Consider the following 18,963-nt stretch of genomic DNA (forward strand, 5'->3'; position numbering starts at 1 on the left):
ATTAGGCTGTCATGTTTGGGGTTGACTATGATGATTGCATTTTGCTAAAATTGAAAATCAGGACTGTCATGTTGGGTGGTTTTGTTCAAATTGGGAACTGTCTGTGATTGTATGTATGCTAATATGTTTACATTTAATGCTTTTTCCTTTTCATTTCAGTTGGGAACTGATCATTGTGGTCGTGGAGCTTCCCCTCGTGGTTTGCGCTCTTTTATTCAACTTTTTGGGGGTCTTGCGTATGTTTTATAACCATTTCTCTGATACTTATGTTTGATTCTAATAGTGTTGCAGGATAGACTATTTGGAATTTTTGAAAACTGTCAAAAGTTATTTATTTTAATTACATAATGCTGCAAACTCCAGCTTTCTTCCATGCTCTAAGTAATTGTTATGCTTTTAATTTTTGTTTGTGTTGATGCATGTTGTATGTCTCCCTTACTTTGTTCTTTGGTCAATACTCAAGTAGTATTTTTATTTCTTGTTATATGCAATATGGTTATACTTGGCTGATCACAAACTTTCTTTTTTTACTAGCTCTTGTTGTTTCCTTATTTCTCCGCTTTTAATCCTCTTGAGAATGCTTTTCCCTGTTTCATGTATTTCTTATTAGTCGGACAGTGCTTAGGACTTTAGAATTTTTTAGAACTTTGATCCATATGTTAATGTTTTGGCAGTCTGGTATGGTTAGGGAGGCTCCAGCCAAAGCAAGTCGAGCTTGTAATGTACTGCAATTCTAGCTCTTCAATGTTGGTGTAGATGCATAATACTGTATTCTCTTTCTTTTCAAGCTTTTAATGTTGGATTGAAATATTTATATCATTTAGTTATTAACAATTTGAGAGTTGGAAACTATCAAGTACTGTGCAATATTTCATGATAATTGTTGAATGAAGATATGACTTCTATTTATTTTAGTTTGGCAGTACAAGAGTTGAATGACGTGCGGGAGAACAAAAAAATTCATTGTTACACCACTTGATAAACCTAGATTCAATCGATGTCATAATTATAATAAACATCATATTATAACATGAAGTGTTGTTTTTACCTCTTAAGACATCGGGAAATATATCATTATAGTGGTTCTTGTTAAAAAGAATCGCAAATATGAAGAAAACGATGCTCATAACAGCCAGACACTACAATGTGTGAAAATAACCGATGCTAAAACCTTAAGTGATGTGATTCTTATGAAAAGGCATCAGTGCTATATAAAGGACTGTTGTTGTTGTAGTCAAAGACATCAGAAGTCAACAAAATTTGGACGAAAGTCAATAATTGAAGCTCATTAAGGCATCATTTTGTTGAAGAAACCGATGTTTATGTAAAAGGCATTGATTTTCCCTGATGACTTTTACACCCCTCCTTTAACATCACATTACGAGGCAGCCGTATGTGATAGTAAAACGCATCAATTTTCTCTGATGCCTGTTAGCCTTTTTTTGGTAGTGTGAACTCTCGGATGGATGTCTCGATTGCTGAGTTGGTTGCTCCTTTTTATATCGAGGGATGACTCATAGTTAACCATACATGTCGATGTGGGATTAAATACATGATTCTAACATATATAGCCATGATTCATATCCAACAATTAGAACCTCATGTATGTTGAGGTTCGATCCCAAGGAATAATATTTTTTCCTCTCACATCCTTACACAGGGTCATAAAGTAGATATATATATATATATATAGTCCCTTTCTGTTAGGGATTCTTTAAATAATTTTATTTGAGGGATACCCTTTAGGGTACCATACGATTTTTTTTTTTTCCAACGATCCAAACTATCTAATTTTGAAGTCTTCATTCATAGATCTTCCTTACAACAACAACAACAACAACAAAAAAGACAAATTGAAAATCATTAAAGCATCTAATTAAGACCAACAAAATTAATGAACACGGTGCTTCAAGAAAGTACACAAATTTCAATAATTTAATTGAATGGTCAAATGATATCGGATTCAAGTATTTTTTTTTTGTAGAGATGATCTTATAATGAATATTCACACAATAGACGATTTAGATTAGTGAAATATAATATGGAGTGGGCCTTACAAAGGTGTCACTCTTCACTTTATGAACCTGTGTTGACAGAAGTGTGAGAATATAGCTTAGAAAGCAAGCTAATGCCCACTTGACAATATTCCTCCACTTTTATCTATATATAGTGGGGAGAAATATACCATGTTTTGAAAGTGGACAAGGCAAAGCAATCTTCAACTTTGACCAGCTTCCAACTGATACGTACAATGACATTTACCAATATGCTGAAGGCGTTGGGTTTGCTCAACAATGGTCCAGCTCCAGAGCAATGCTACAATCCAAATAGTACCAGAGGCACTCCTGCACCTGCTACTTCCAAAGGATATAATCATCCAGGTTATTCTCCTCCTCCTCCTCCTCTTCCTAATGTGGTTAATGGCTATCCAGTCAATAATAATTACACTCCTAATCCTGCTCCTAATGCGTACTACTACTATTATCCCACACAACCAGCCCCAACTAATCCTTCAGAAATAAGCCATGATAATGTGACGACGTTTGTTCCTCATGGACATGACATTAGTGAGGGCTTAAAGCCACCCAATGCATATGACAATAGTTCCTCAATTGCTGGACCTGACCAACCGGCAAATTCGAAAAGTAGAATTAGTACTTGTGCTAATCCCCAGCTGCCCAAGAGTAATGGAAAAGTTGACAAGCACAAGAATATTGGAGAAAAGAATGGCAAGAAAAAGAACGGGAAAAAAAAGAGTTCCAGATCAAGCGGCGATTCATTCAAGGTTCATGGGAATACTATTAATGGAGGCAAAGGCGACAAGGTTGGAGTTTTCGACTTTGGTAACAAGTATAGTAGAGGCGGCAAGAAGAGAGATGAAGAAGAAGAAGACTCGACTGAAGAAGAAACTGACTCCGGTACTGAAGACGAAAGAGATTAGTTCTGAAGTAATTACTACATATATGATGGCAACAGTAAATAATGGAGTTGTCAAAATATATAGGCAACTTACATGGTACTTAAAGATCAAATTCAAAGCAAAGGACCCACTAGTGTAGTGGTTTTTGGAGTATTTACTCCCTCAGGCAAGGTCCTGGGTTCGAGTCCTAGCATCCGTGTTGTGTGTGTGAGTTTAATATACTATCGCCCCTTTCAATAGAAAAGGACCTCAAAAAAAAAAAAAAAAAAAAAAAAAAGATCAAATTCAACAATATTCTGTAAATGTTATCTAGTCACTCTTGATTTCAAAGAAAAAAAAAATTGTGTAACGATTATATCTAGCTATTCAATCGCAGTTATGGTGGATATGTATTCAATCTTATGAAATAATATTTCATTTGAGAGCAGTTATTTTCAAATAGCAAGTACTCGAAATATACGTTGGGATTAAGCAATCTTTATTTATTTATTTATTAAAGGCCAAAGACCAAAAGACTTTATTCATCAATAAAATGCAGAGAACACAAATCATCTGAAGGTAAGAGTGAAGCCAACTAGGCCCCCTTCAATCCAATAACATGTCTCATTACAAGATTAAGCAAATTTGGCTAATTGGGGAGCCACAAAATTACATGAACGAGTGCTCATGTCAAATTCAGTTCGGTTCATGGCCTTAATCACCTCCAAACAATCACTTTCAATAATCAACCTTGTGAACCCTGCATCTAATGTCATATGACAACCTAGGCTTCAAAAGCCTTAGGTAAAGACAGCCAATTACAAGTTTAGCCATGGCATCCATTAATTCTTCATTGGCATTTCGGACTACTACCCCATCTTTCTATCAGCCACACAACATGCCATCAACAATTAATTTTAGCAAATCCCCCTCAGGAGGTTTCCAACGTCAAGTAACTAATTGGGACTAAGTAATCTGCAAAGTGACTGGAAGATTATTTTTTCTAGCCACTTGAAAAATGTTACTCTATTTAGCTATGAGAATCACGACATTTCTAATAATAAAATAATATCTCTTATTGTAAACATTTTCTAATATTAAAATAATAACTCTTATTAGAAACACTTACATATATGTTGTTTACACAATAATCAACCGAGCATATCCAGCCTCAAAGCGACTAGCACCAAAGGCAGACACGCCTTCTTCCCTGCCGAAGGAAGACATTTTTCTGAGGTACCAAGCACCTGCTGAAGCTCCCGACTGCCGAACCTAATCTCCAGCACACGTGTCACCACCACAGTGACTTGCACAAAGTCCCACATCGAAACTTTGTGCAAACCTCCCACTTTCACCTCTCTATAAATAGGGAACAATACCCAAGTAAAAAGGGTAACTTCTCTCTCACTTTTACTGTTACCCTACCAATTTTACTACTCCTAGCTGACTTAAGCATCGGAGAGCCTTCGGCCAGCACCACACCGGTATTTGAAGCTTAACGACTGCTTCTTCTATTTTATCTTCTCCAGACTCTTCTCTTACCAAAGGTCCGCACCTTCTCCCCTGCTTAAGGCAATCTACTTCTCTCTAAGTTCACCTCCCAAAAAGAGCATCAATGCGTGTGACAATGACAGAATGCAAAAGATAAGGAGAGAAAACGATGAGGATTAGCAAAGCCTCTTCTTTTACATAATAGTCTTGATAGATATGTTTCCTAAAAATGTCCTCAAAATACTTTTACAGGTTGGAGCCTAACACCAACAAATGCAGTGCAGTAGTGGGTCTTGGAAAAGGTTTAAAGTTAGAATCTTCCTCCGTGTCATGACTCATACATAACATTTGAGGTGTGAAACATCCTTCAACCAAGAAAAACTGGAAGCCATAAAGCTTGACGTCTTCGTAGCAAAAGAGAAAGGGTATATATACTTTACTTTTCGTAAAAAGAAAAGGTATAGTCAGAATAAAATTTTCTTTTTATTTGATGGTGAGAATGAGTAAGCAGTGACAGATTTATTTAAGGGTGAGTGAAGACTATTACCCTTATTAGGTCCTTTTTGTTGCCCGTGAAATTCAATTGATACTCTTTTTGAGCAAAGTGCTATGGGGACAAACTGTTTGATAAAATTCCTTACATATAAATTATCTAGCACCCACCATCTTCTTTTTGTTTGATGCTAAGAATAAAGTTCATTCATTGTATTATCGATCGAGTATGGCTAAGTCCTTAATAAAAAAACCCAGTACTCTAAACCCTCACGCATACGACTTCATTGGAATATTCAAAGAGCGTTTGAAAAGCTTTCAGGAATTGGAAGCCAATTCTTTATTACGTGCTAAGAAAGAATCATATTCCGCCCATACCAGGAAGAAATATCATCATCAATCACATTCTCTTCTCGACAAAGCTAACACTTATATAAGAACCCAAGTTAATTACCAAGACGTGTATGCAAACTTAAGATAAAAAATGTCGACTGGCAACCTATTTCTAAAGCCTGACTTGGAGAACCAAAACAGCAGGTTCTCGAGGCCACCAGGTTATGCCCCCCAGCCAGCAGCTGCTTCCAACAGCAATGGAAAAAGTGGCAGCAAAGCAAAGAGTGGCTCTAAGAAAAAGAAAGGCAAGCCATCAGGCGATAATTTCAGAATTAGTGGGAATACTATTAACGGAGGCAAAGCCGACAAGGCCGGAGTTTTCGGGTTTGGCAACAAGTACATTGGCCGCAAGAAACAGATAGAAGAGGAGTCCAGTTCTGGAAGCGAAAGCGATGACTCCAGTGAAGACAGAGAGTGAAGTGTATAATAGAAGGTTTGTGGACCATAATTAAATAATGACTTTTCCACTGCCTCTTAATATGCACTGAATTACTAAAAATAGCTAGAATAACAGAGGTTTTGTAGGCCTCTTTCTCTTGTTATACATATATGTGTGTAATTTAAAGAGAAATAATATATAGGCAAACCTTGCTATATATATGATCCACATGCAATTCCACATTAATTAAAGCGACCCCAAATGCAAGACAGGACTTCCAATTCAATGATATAATTGATGCTGAAGCAATTTTCAACCTAGATTAGTACTAGTCTAACCATGTTGGATCAAAGTCACTAAATTTGAGGATTAAACCCAACTCCTCAATGAAAATTTGGATCTATATCATATTTTTTATATTTATTTCTCAATACAAAATTACCAATTTTCAGCTAGCTTGTTCCTATATACTAGATAAACAATCTTAACATGATTCCATTCCCAGGTTCAAAGCATTTGCAATGCAAACCCTCTCTTTTTCATCTATGTCCAACAGTTTTGGGATCCCTTTCATGTTGTAGGGTCTGATATGATATGAGTTACTCCTCACCTTTCTCAGTGCCCCATCCTTCTAAATCCTTTGGGCCTTGACAACAATAACTAATTTTGTGGATCCCTAAACCCAAAAATAACAAGAAAAACTAAATAGGGACTGCTACGGGCCTTCAAACAAGGTAAGGCCCAGAGAGGATAAGGTAGGTTGGAAAATAGGACAGTTGGGTGCAAAGATAGGATTGTGGTTTTTCAAATTTTCATGGTGGGTGAGAAGATAAGGTAGATGGGGAAATAGGACAGGGGGTGGAAATAGCAGCACTAATTATTTTTCAGTCAAATTCGGAGTAGATTAATGATTTGCAAGTATATACATTTTGTGCAATGGACACAAAGAAACAATCTGTGACTCTGTCTTTGGTGCTTAAACTTTGGCAGGTTTGAATTATATGGGTGTAGCAGGGACAACTCTTGCTGTTAGAGCTACAACAAGGAGAGGTTGAAGATAAAATTTGCAGGTGTTTGACTGGGAGTTATCAGAAGATGACCTTGACAAGATCAATCAAATCCCACAGCACAAAATGATGAGGAGAGAGAAGAACTGGATTCGGCAGATGGATTATTATCACGATACAAATCCGTTGAAGAATTATGGGACGGAGAGATTTAGACCTGAAAACCAACCCTTGTTAAGTAACATGGAGTGCATCCAAAAAAAGGCGCCAGGGCCCATCTCTAATAGGATTTTTATACTTGATAGGAAGGGAGGCCTTCCACTATATATTTTTTTGGTTATCAAACAGGAGCTTAAATATTGAGAATTTGAGGTGATTCCAGAGTAATCCTTTTTGGTCGCCTCAAATTCTATAATCCATAAACTAGATCTTAATAAGTAAAATTTGTCAATTTGTCGAAATAAATTGCCATAAGCTTCCTAGAAACACAAGGGGCTCACTAATCATCAATTAATCAGAAAATGGATGTGATTGCAATCAATTGAAAATAGAAAGAAAAAGAAGAAGTGAGTATTTTTGATAGTTAAATAGGACGTAGTTAGTTAATTTTATATTTTACTTTAAATATTAGGGTGTACGATTATAGGGTGCACTCAGTAAATTTTAGGGTTCGTTTAACAACGCCCTTTATTTATAGAAACCAAACAAATCAGAAAGAGAATTGATCATTTTTACCTTATGGGTAATTAAGATAAGAGCCGTATCCCACACTACCCCATCTTTAGTATGTTGTTCCTCCATAGGCTGTTCATTCATAACATATTAGGGGTTGTTTCGTACGGGGGACTGTCATGTACTGGATTAAATATTGGTACTGTCTTAGATTGGCTTGGCCTGGCATAAGCTGGATAACACTTGTACAGCGTTTGGTGTATGTTTGATTGGACTAGGACTATATATATATATATATATATATATATATTTTTTTTTTGAAGTAAGATTTTTTAATATTTTTTTGACTTTTCTTCTCTCTCCATCTTTTTCTTCCTCTTTGCATCTCGTTTTTTTCTTTTTTGGACGAACCTCTCTACATCTCTTTCTTCTTCTTCCCCTATACATATCTTCCATCTTCTTCTTCTCCATTCTCTCCTCTTCTTCTGTCTACTTTTCTTTTCTTTTCTTTTTTTCAAAAATTTTCTCCCATCTTCTTTGTTTTTTTTTTTCTAAAATTTTCTCTCCTCTTCTTCTACATTTTCTTTCCTCTTCGTCTCCATTTTCTTTCTCCTTCTCTATTTTTTTCGAAAAATTTCTCTCATCTCTTCTTCTCCATTTTCTCTCCTCTTCTTTGTTTTGTTTTTCGAAAATTTTTTGTTCTCTCCTCTTCCTCTTCTATTATGTCTTCTCCTTCTTGGGTGGCTGTGGTTGGTGGCTGGTGGCTGTGGTTGGTGGTCGTGGTGGGTGGTCGTATCTGGTGGTTGGGGATGGTGCTTGTGGCTGCCGCTTGGTGGGTCGTTGATTGTGGGTGAAACAAACATGGGATAAAACTTTAGCCAAACCAGTCCAAGCTTGCACGGTGTAACAAACATGCCCTTATTATATTAACATAGCAGCTTAATTTGAAAAGGACAAGATTCTTATCTTAAGGAAGCTTCGTAATGTCTTAATTGTTTGCTGGTCGTGAACCACCATTATAACTGGGCCCATTATTAAGGACCTTCAATTTTCTTGTTTTTGAATTTATTCTGGATTTGCTCGAGCTCCAATTGTTTGGAAGTCACGGAACATATAAGAAGAATCGAATACTTCAAAGGTAGTGAAATTATTCGAAAAAACTAATTAAAGTAAAAAGAAAAAGATTGTGTTCAAACTAGCTAGCTAGTGAAAGGGTGTACCACGAATATTGAGACCTTGTTTTTTTATAGATCAAAGATATATGAATGGGACATTTGATTATAGATATTAGGTATATTCCCCTTTTCAATCATATGAAAAAAGTTAATTTCAGCCCCAATTCCTATATTAAAACTTGCCTTCACACTTTGGATTCTACACTAGTTTCGATTCAAACAACTCCTTCTTCTTAATTTGTGCTACACATATATAAAGACTCTAGTTAGAGGTGCACTACATTTATTCCTATTATCACTAACTTATTAAGAAATCATTTTTATTTGCTAGCAATTGGGTTCTCTCTCTCCCTCCCAAATCACGTTTCTGGAGTTTGGGTGGGCCGAGGGGTACGACCTTTCCAGGTTGGTTGTTCCTCATTAGCATTATATGTTGACGAAATGGACACAATTCACATTCCGAGGGCATACAGTACGTAACTTGGCAAGCAAGCTAAGACTACGAGTAGATCATGATCTATAAAAGGGTAGCATGTTGATGATGTTTGATTTAAAGCGGCCAAGGCAAAAATTAGCAACCTAGCTAGTTAGCTAAGTAAGTAGTTTTGAGCGTCCAAACTTTTTCCTAGCTAATGGCATGTTCTTCTTTTAGGGCGGTAATTTCATGTTGTTGCTGTTGTTTCAAGTGTGAGGAAACTCACCAGCCTGTGAAAGATCCACAGCCTCCTCCTAAAAATTATGATAGTCCCAAACCTACTGTTGTGGATCCACAGCCTCCTCCTAAAAATTCTGATAGCCCCAAACCTACTGTTGTGGATCCCAGGGCCGGCATGACTTTCAACATTCATGGGAATGAGATTAGCAACAACAAAGCCGATGACGTCGGATTATCCCAATTTGGCAACAAGAAGAATGGCGGCCCCATTGCTAACAACCAGGATGGCGGCTCCCATGGTGCCAAGCAGGGTGGCGGTGACAAACTTCATCTCAACTTACAGGGTGAAAGCGACAAAGTTTGTTTCAACTTAGAGGGTAATAAAATTCACGGGAACCAGGCCAAGAATGTCGGATTTTCTGAATTTGGCAACGCCTGAATTGGAAGAAATGGCAAGATCTCGTTGCATGCAATTGAGGAAGGCCAATAGGATCACTTTTGCTTATTATATATGTACTAAGTCTATCTACTAAAATAAGAGCTGATAAAAAGTATCCTAACTCAAGTTTGTCTTCGCTTGCGTCTCTTTTCCATGAATGATAGATTTAGATGTCAAATCACCAAAATATGTATGTCAAGATTTGAAGAAAAAGGAATTGAAAAAAACAAATGAATTTCAAATGACTCCTTACATATAGTCATTTTAAATTCATTGCAAATGTATTAATTACATTAAATACATTCAATCAAATGCTATCAATTTTATTTTTTAGCAAATTTAAACTTGTTGTCAAATTCAAATTTTATTTTTTTTTTCGAAAATATCTCTTAGAGCATCTACAATGAGCTCTCTAAATCATCTCATTAGACAAATTTTAGGGAGGAATTGAAAAAATACAACTCCAACCATGCTCCCTATTCACCTCCTAAAATAGGAGACCTCTAGGAGCTCTTAAATCAGATAAGAGAGAAATGACTCATAGTGGCTCCCTATAATTTAATGCTGTTATTATTATTATTATTATTATTTTTAGAGATGGACCAATCATATTGAATTAAAAACTAACTATAGTATTTATGACTCTCTAAACTAGGAAGTATGATTGAAATTCAAATTTTGTAGAGAACTCTCTTAAAATAACTTTTATATATTATTAGCTAAATTTTAACTAAAAAATAAGAACCATGATTATAGATACTCTTAATAACTAAAAAGGTCAAACCAATTTCCAATCATGAGTCAAATCAAAGTAGTTCTAAACTTCGTGAAAATGAGTCACACTGATCACAATCCACAAATCCCAAGGAGTCACTCTTTGGGTTTGGTAAAGGTGCACAATATGGATAGAAATAAACAAGAAGAAAGAAGAAATTTTATCGAGTGAATGTGTTTGGCCGGTAAGGTTCCAAGTGCCAGACTATTCAGTTGGTTTGGTTGTTCCAAGGATAAGAAAATTCTGTGGAAACTAGTAAAGCAAACATTTATTCGTGTAGATATAGATATATATATATATATATATATATGGGAAGTCATAAAGGGTTTTATAATTTTGTGGATTATTCTCTCTATTTTTTTTTTCTAATTAAGTAAAAACTGGGAAGGGGAAATCTCACACACACGGGTACCGCAGGGATTTGAACCAAAGTTCACTTGGGAGCACACCAAAGACCTGAATCAATCCAACCAACACCCTATTAGTAGTTCCACTCCAGTTCCTTTTAGTAGAACCTGTTAAAAACTGGGAAAGGGAAAGCTCACACACACGGGTACCGCAGGGATTTGAACTGAAGTTCACTTGGGAGCACACCAAAGACCTGAATCAATCCAACCAACACCTTATTAGTAGTTCCGCTCCAGTTCCTTTTAGTAGAACCTGTTAAAATTTTGGATTCTAGAGTTTCAATTGAACAATTGATCTTTCTTCATTGTGCTCCGCGTAGAGGGTACTCTAATTACACTTTGATGGTGTTAAGATAAGGGGAAACAAAGGAAAAAAATGTCGGATTCTCCAACTTTGGCAACGAGTGAATAGGAAGAAGAGTGAACGGATATGGCAAAATTCTGGTTGCATGATTTTGTATTGGCATGCAATTGAAGGCCATAAATAATTCCTGCTTAAGAACTATTCTTTTGCTTAATAATCCCTTTTCATCAACCTTGCTAGTGTTGAGGATTTGTACAAGTTTTTTTTTTCTTTTGGTTGCAATTTCTGGATCGCAATGTATATAGATCCTCTCTCAGGTTTCTTACTCCCCGCCGCAACAGACATGGTCAAGTTAAGTAGGGGTGGGAGATTCATTATTATACCCTATATAGGAGCATAAATTATAAAAACACCCAACATGAAATGGACTTTAGTCCTTCTAGAACATAACAAAGATGATTTTCTAACTTCTTATAAATTACAAAACTGCCATTTATTTTTTAAAACAAACGCAACCCCAAAACCACATTAAAAAAATCTAAAATACTCAATAGGGCATCACAGTAATTTAATAATCAAAATTAAATTCAATAGGGCCAGCTGTCATTTTTTGGGTTGTTTTTTTTTATTTGTCTATAGAAATTAAATGGTTTAAGATTTATCTATATCATTAATGCTAAGAATGAGTATATAACTAAATATCTCTTAGTTTTAAGTATGATTAAAAGTCATTTCGTATAATTACCTATCATCATGCTTTACACTGAAATGAAAAAAAGGTTATTATTCTATGCTAGTTATTAGCTATAGTGGATTGGTCTCTCCATCAACCATGTTCACAAAATTATTCTATGCTTTGCCAAATCACTGACCCAAATTGGTCGATGATGATTGGAGTGTTGACCCAGTTGTCTTAATTAGGAATGTCAATGACCACAGCATATTTATTAGTGTGTTTTTTCATGTTTTGCTTTCGTTGATTTTGTATATTTAGTTTGATCCCATCTTTGGGGTTGGTTTTGTTGTGGGGTTTGGTTAGTTATCCCCCGTTGTTGAATTCTTCTTTTTAATAAATTTCTCCTCGTACGATCAAGGTTCCAAAAGAAAAAAAGAAAGGACTCATATGACATTCCTCCTGATCTTGATATAATCTATATATAAATTGACTAGTATAACATTAGCAATGCAGAGTATGGAGGAAGACAATGAAGAAAAAATTGGCATAAAGGATAGTCGTGACTTGGATTGGAAGATTTACAAGAAGAAGAATAAAGTATGGCGATATGGAGCATAGGTTTTAACACTTCAACTACCACAACAACAAAAAATGGTAACAGTCATTATTATTTGGTGACAGAATCAAACTGTAGCACAAAGGAAAACAATTCACATTCGGAGGGCATAAGTAGCTTGGCAAACAAGCTAATGATATTCTTACCTTCACTATGATCATCTATATATATATATATATATATATATATACAGAGAGCTTCCATTGAGGGATCCCTCAAATAAACTTATTTGAGGGACACCTCTTGTAGGCCCCACTCCGGATTGTATTTCACTAATCTAAACCGTCTATTTTGTAGATACTCATTCAAAGATCATCTCTACAAAAAATCACTTGAATCCGATATCATTTGACCACTCAATTAAGTTATTGAAATTTTAGTACTTTCTTAAAGCACCGTGTTCATTGATTTTGTAAGACACAATTGAATGTCGAAATGGAAGCCGATTTGTCTAATTTTTTGTAAGGATGATCTATGTATGAAGACTTAAAAAATAGATGGTTTGGATCATTGGGAAAAAAATTGTAGGATACCCTAAAGGGCGTCCCTCAAATAAACTTATTTGAGGGATCCCTCAATAGAAGGGGACTGATAAATATATAAGTGGAGTGGACAAATGAAGGCAAATTAACTCGTAAGCTAGCTCTTACCTCTTGAGCCTATCCCTCTCCAACTGATATCCCACAATGATCATTTGCTCCTTAATTCTCGGTTTCTTGGATGCGTTGGGCCGGGACCCTGAAGAGCCTAAGCGTAATCGCCCACAGCGGCCTCCTCCTAATTATAAATTTATAATTACTGTAATCCCAATCCCAAGTATAATTGTAATCCCAATCCCAACTACAATTGTAATCACAATCCTAACTACAATTGTAATCCCAATCCCAATCCCAACTATAATTGTAATCCCAATCCCAATTATGATTATAATCCCAATAGACCCAGACCACCAAGCAACAACGGAGGCAGATATCCTGCTGGTCTTGATCCAAACCGCAAAGCAAACTGTTCACTTTCAAAGGGAACGAAATTAGCGACAACCACGCCGACGCGCAGGCGTTTAACAACTTCGGCAACGTGCATAACGGGGTTAATAGGCAGCACGACGACGAAGACAACGCTATTTTCGGGTTTGAGGATAATAAAGTCAAGGGAAACCAGGGCAAAGTGAAAGGATTTAACGACTTTGGCAACCAGTACTATTGAGCAGGAAGAGGAGTACCGGTGAACCAAACCAATGGCAACCTCTCGCTGCATGCATACAATTGAAGAAGGCCATAATAATATGTATTGTGCTAAAATATCTACATTAAAATAAGAGCTGATGCATCATCTGAGGCTTCTACCTTGGCTAGGCCTCCTTATCATGTATGTGTTACTAATATTATGCTGATAAATTAATGGGAGCTACATTACGAGTCAGTTTGGAATTGTTGTTGCTTTATAAATAAATAAATTAAACTTATAGTATGTTTTGAAAATAATTAATTATAAAATACAGTAGTTTCATGTTTGGTAAATAATATTTTTAAAGTGATTATGGATAATGACTAAATTAGACATGATGTTGAAAGACTTATGTGCTAACCATGTGATGGTAGTAATGACAATAATGGTGGTGGCGGTGGTGGTGGAGGTGGTGGTGGGTGGCGAATGTAGTTTGGGCAACCACAAACATAAAAATAATTAAGTTAGTCGTTGGTATAAGTGTATGGGATGATATGGGTTCAAGCGAAAGATTTTATTCTATATAATATCAATTATTTGCTGTAAAAATTTGATAACTAAACTTTTCTTGAGGATGTTAATGGGGTCTAGCCCAGTGAAAAAGAGTCTTGATCTGCAAATCAGTGGTCTCATGTTCGAATCTCATGGCACCTTGGCAGTGTGTGTGTGAGAAACCCCCATCCCCCTCTATGTAAGACTATCCCATGCATTCAAATAAAATAAAATTGTTGTGCATCATATATATTGAAGAAATTTTTATTGAAGTTAACTACATTTTACTCCATGCATATTAGGGTCATTATCAAAATAGGCCTCAATGTTTTAATTTCATCAATATGAAACCCAACTGAAAGGACCCGCTTCGAATTTTCCTGAAACTCGAGACAAATCCTGTGGAATTCCCGACATCATCCCGATACCGGGCCCACCTACTAAAGACCGAGACTTTCTGCCGAAATTTTGGCAGAGTCTCCCCTGTAAATTGGACATTTCTCAAAATTACCACCTGCATAAAACACAATTTATATCCCCAACTGGCAGCATGCACAAAATAATTTCATACAAATCACATAATCGGCATTCAACCTTCAAATAATTCGAAACGAAACCACCAAGTACGATATCAAATCAATTCCTATCTTAAACAAGGCAAACAATAAATTTAATCACACTTAAGAATATCAAAGCAATCCATTACATTTAATTTTCTCAACAGCCAACATACGAGGTTTTAACCTCGTAACACAATCATGTTTTCGCCTCAAATTTCAGGACCAACAACATGGTCGAACCAATCTCCATAAAACAACATGACTAACATTTAGCATGCGGCTGCACCTAGCAACCTTAGGCTGCTTACGTACCCTCCCTGAGGGATCAAGCCACACGTAGTTCTACCATAAAACCTAATCCCACACATAGGCAATACCTTATTTCATTTCTTTGTATTTCACATAATCTCCCCATATGCCGGTACTACCAACGCTACGTATGGGGCCTGTCAACACGTCAGATAACCTACGCCACGTGCGACCATACCATACTATCACAATATCTCCTCATACGCCGATACAACCAACGCCACGTATGGGGCCTGTTAATACGCCGGATAACCTACGCCACGTGCGACCATACCATACTATCACAGTATCTCCCCATAAGCCGGTACAACCAACTCCACGTATGGGGCTTGTCTGCACGCCGGATAACCTACACCACGTGCGACCATACCATACTATCACAATATCTCCCCATACGCCGGTACAACCAACGCCACGTATGGGGCCTGTCCGCACGCCGGATAACCTACGCCACATGAGACCTAAACATCATTCACAATATCTCCTCATACGCCGGTACAACCAACGCCACTTATGGGGTCTGTCGACACGCTGGATAACCTACGCCACGTGCGACCTCAACATATTATCACATATCTCCCCATACGCCGGTACAACCAACGCCATGTATGGGGCCTGTCTCAACGCCGGATAACCTACGCCACGCGAGACCTGAACATCATATCACAATATCTCTCCATACGCCGGTACAACCAACGTCACGTATGGGGTCTGTCGACACGCCAGATAACCTACGCCACGCGCGACCTCAACATAATATCACATAATCTCCCCGTATGCCGGTACAACCAATGCCACGTATGGGGTCTATCTCAACGCCGAATAACCTACGCCACGCGAGACCTCAACATCATAATACAATATCTCCCCATACGCCGGTACAACCAATGCCACGTATGGGGTCTGTCTGCACGCCGGATAACCTACCCCACGTGGGACCTAACTTTCATAGGGTGGTACGTGTAGTGTAACTAAAATCCGGGGATGTGCCTAAGGTAGTGCGTATAGCACTTCAAACTGACATTCTAAACTCTTTTTGTACCTTTACAAACATATATAAATATATAATTTAATTCTAATATTGTGTAAACCTCAACAATAGTCTAGCACCCGATAATCCCCTGGAAAGGTGAGACTACTACGAAAGACTCACGGTCAACCAAGGGTCAAACTACCCTAACCTTGGTCAAACGGGCCCACGGGGCCCACGACCTCCAAATTCCGATCCGAAAGTTTCTATGGGTTCTACAAGGTACAAGACAGTCGTCCTGCAAGTTTGGTTCAGATCGGACAGGCAGATCGCTCACGATCGCACGATCTGACGGTTAATATAAAACATAAACTTTAAATTATTTAATCGGAACATTCGGGGCTCTGATTTACGATCCGTGAATTCCTACACGATCTTAGAAATACCTAGATTAACATATATTATATTCGAGACCATCCAACGGTCCCAACCTATCGAACCCGGATAACGCGCAATATGCGAAAATCCGTTCGATAGTCAAACGACGTCCGAATTGAGATCCGCGAAATCCTACGCACTCGTGACAACCAGAAGATCACATTGGGACAATAATGCCCCTCTGCTACAGTGCCCACGCGCCGGCAGCGCGTGGGTGTCCAAAGCGACACAGCTTCGCCGAAAAATCTCAAAATCATGGCTCCAAACTCCTATTCTAGGTAAAACACCCTATTTGGAGCCACTTTTGTTCTTGGACCTACGCCCAAAAACTGACCGGAAGTGGCCGGAATCGAGATCCCAAAATCTACCGAATTTCAATTCGTAAATCGAATTACCTACGCTCAAAATCGATGCAATCATACCCTACTATCAGCTAGAGCATGGAAAATAGGTAGAAATACATACCTTACTCGTCTGAATCGATGGCCGGAGGAGAGAGATCGGGCTCCTTGAACTTTGAGTTAAAATCGGTCGGATTTTTGCATTTTTCAGCGAGCACAGGTGGTTCCAGTGGCTGAGATTGGTCGAGATGGGAAGAGGAAGATAGCACGGTTCTTTTGGGACCGGTGGCCGGATGCGACGGTGGTGGCCCAAAAACCACCGCGGTGAACAGTAACAAGGGGACTGTTTCTGCGCGGGGAGGAGGGAGACAGAGAGAGAGAGAGAGAATCTGATTTTTATAAATAAAAAAAATCCCATTTTGAAATATTTACGATTTTGTCACTGAACTTGTTTTGTTCGTAACTTCTTTGTTTCAACTCCGAATTGAGCCCACTACGTGTCTACGGACTCATCTCAGTACGACCTTCCCAAAAATACTAGTCACTGTCCCAAACTCCTTTCGGATAAGAAAATGACCAAATTACCCCTATCTCAAGGGTAAATTTGTAATTTCCCTTAAATAATTTAAATTATTTAAATAAGGGGTCTAATTTGGAGTCGGGGTGTTACACCAACGTTTTTAAATATTACCAAATCACGCACTCCTTCAACTTACCGTTTTGATGGTGAATTTTGGCGAAAAAAGATCTTACCTGTTTTGTAGGGGGTGGTATTTAATTGAGATTTTAATAGATTGTAATCACAAGATTTTAATATAATGGATTTCAGCCGGATTTGTAATTATAAAATTTTACTTATGATTTTAATAGATTGTAATAACCGGATTTTACTTATGATTTTAATTCACTTAGGACCATAGTCTAAAATATCGATAATATTCACGAATCAAGGATATTATTATTTTTTCGGGTCAATGATATTTTGGAATGTATTCATACACATATCGTATAAATATCGATAATATCGGAAAATATCGACGTCAATAATTTCTCTCACACTTCAGCAATATTTGGCAAAAATATCGCTATAATATCAATAATATCGAGATGATGAAGACAATGAAGGAGGAGGATTCTAACTTTAAACCTTTTCCAAGACCCACTAGTACTGCACTGCATTTGTTGGTGTTAGGCTCCAACCCGTAAAAGCATTTTGAGGACGTTTTTAGGAAACATATCTATCAAGACTATTATGTAAACGAAGAGGCTTTATTTTAATATTAGAAAATGTTTACAATAAGAGATATTATTTTATTATTAGAAATGTTGTGATTCTCATAGCTAAATAGAGTAACATTTTTCAAGTGGCTAGAAAAAATAATCTTCCAGTAACTTTGCAGATTACTTAGTCCCAATTAGTTACTTGCCATTGGAAACCTCATGAGGGGATTTGCTAAAATTAATTGTTGACGGGGCATGTTGTGTGGCTGATAAGATGGGGATAGTAGCAGTAGTCCGAAATGTCAATGAAGAATTAATGAATGCGATGGCTAAATTTGTAATTGGTTGTCTTTCCCCTAAAGCTTTTGAAGCCTAGGTTGTCATATGGCATTAGATGTAGGATTCATAAGGTTCATTATTAAAAGTGATTGTTTGGAGGTGATTTGTGAAACTCTGTATTTTTTATTTATTATATATATGTTTTATTTTGGAATCTATGATATTAGTAATAACTAAGTGTTTTATTATTATTCATTTGATATGTAATTGTTTAATAAAGTTTTTGAAAGATATTTCAGCTTTGGCTTGAACAAAAAGGTTGTTATATTGTTATCCCTTTAGTAAACCGCCAATTTCTTCATCCAATAGAAGTAAAGGTGTAGCCGACATTCCTCTAGTATAAATAGGAATGCAATTCTTTCATTTTGAAACGCACGGCATGCATGGTTTGCATGGAAAAACCATAAGAGTTAAGAAAGGGAAATACTAGAGAGAGAGAGAATTTGGGTGTGGATGCGGTGGAAATTAGGGAGTCGTCATACAATTATAGCGATGCTTTGGAAATGAGATAAGGGTTTTTTGGTGACCATTTACAAAGATTGATCTAATTAAATGTCGTGAGCAATATAATATGCATGATATTATTATTTGATTATTATTAATATTGAGTGTTTAAGTGTTGTTAATTATTATTATATCATTTTATTAATATTGACATGATCATATGTTATCAGTGATGACTGGAA

General features: G+C 37.0%; 2 protein-coding genes and 1 long non-coding RNA gene across 3 annotated transcripts; 2 read left to right on the forward strand and 1 right to left on the reverse strand.

Moving 5' to 3' along the window:
* LOC18792632 lies at positions 1,988-3,072 on the forward strand. Its single transcript, XM_007226044.2, has one exon. The coding sequence runs from the start codon at positions 2,252-2,254 to the stop codon at positions 2,939-2,941; it is 690 nt and encodes a 229-aa protein (XP_007226106.1). The 5' UTR covers positions 1,988-2,251; the 3' UTR covers positions 2,942-3,072.
* LOC109947804 lies at positions 3,474-4,775 on the reverse strand. Its single transcript, XR_002270580.1, has 2 exons — positions 4,029-4,775; positions 3,474-3,909 (listed from the first exon to the last, which is right to left on the reverse strand). It is a non-coding gene; the product is annotated as an uncharacterized LOC109947804 (long non-coding RNA).
* On the forward strand, positions 5,328-5,873 carry LOC18792455. Its single transcript, XM_007223478.2, has one exon. The coding sequence runs from the start codon at positions 5,367-5,369 to the stop codon at positions 5,691-5,693; it is 327 nt and encodes a 108-aa protein (XP_007223540.1). The 5' UTR covers positions 5,328-5,366; the 3' UTR covers positions 5,694-5,873.

Source organism: Prunus persica, chromosome G1, assembly GCF_000346465.2.
Source record: "Prunus persica cultivar Lovell chromosome G1, Prunus_persica_NCBIv2, whole genome shotgun sequence".
NCBI classification, from domain to species: domain Eukaryota; kingdom Viridiplantae; phylum Streptophyta; class Magnoliopsida; order Rosales; family Rosaceae; genus Prunus; species Prunus persica.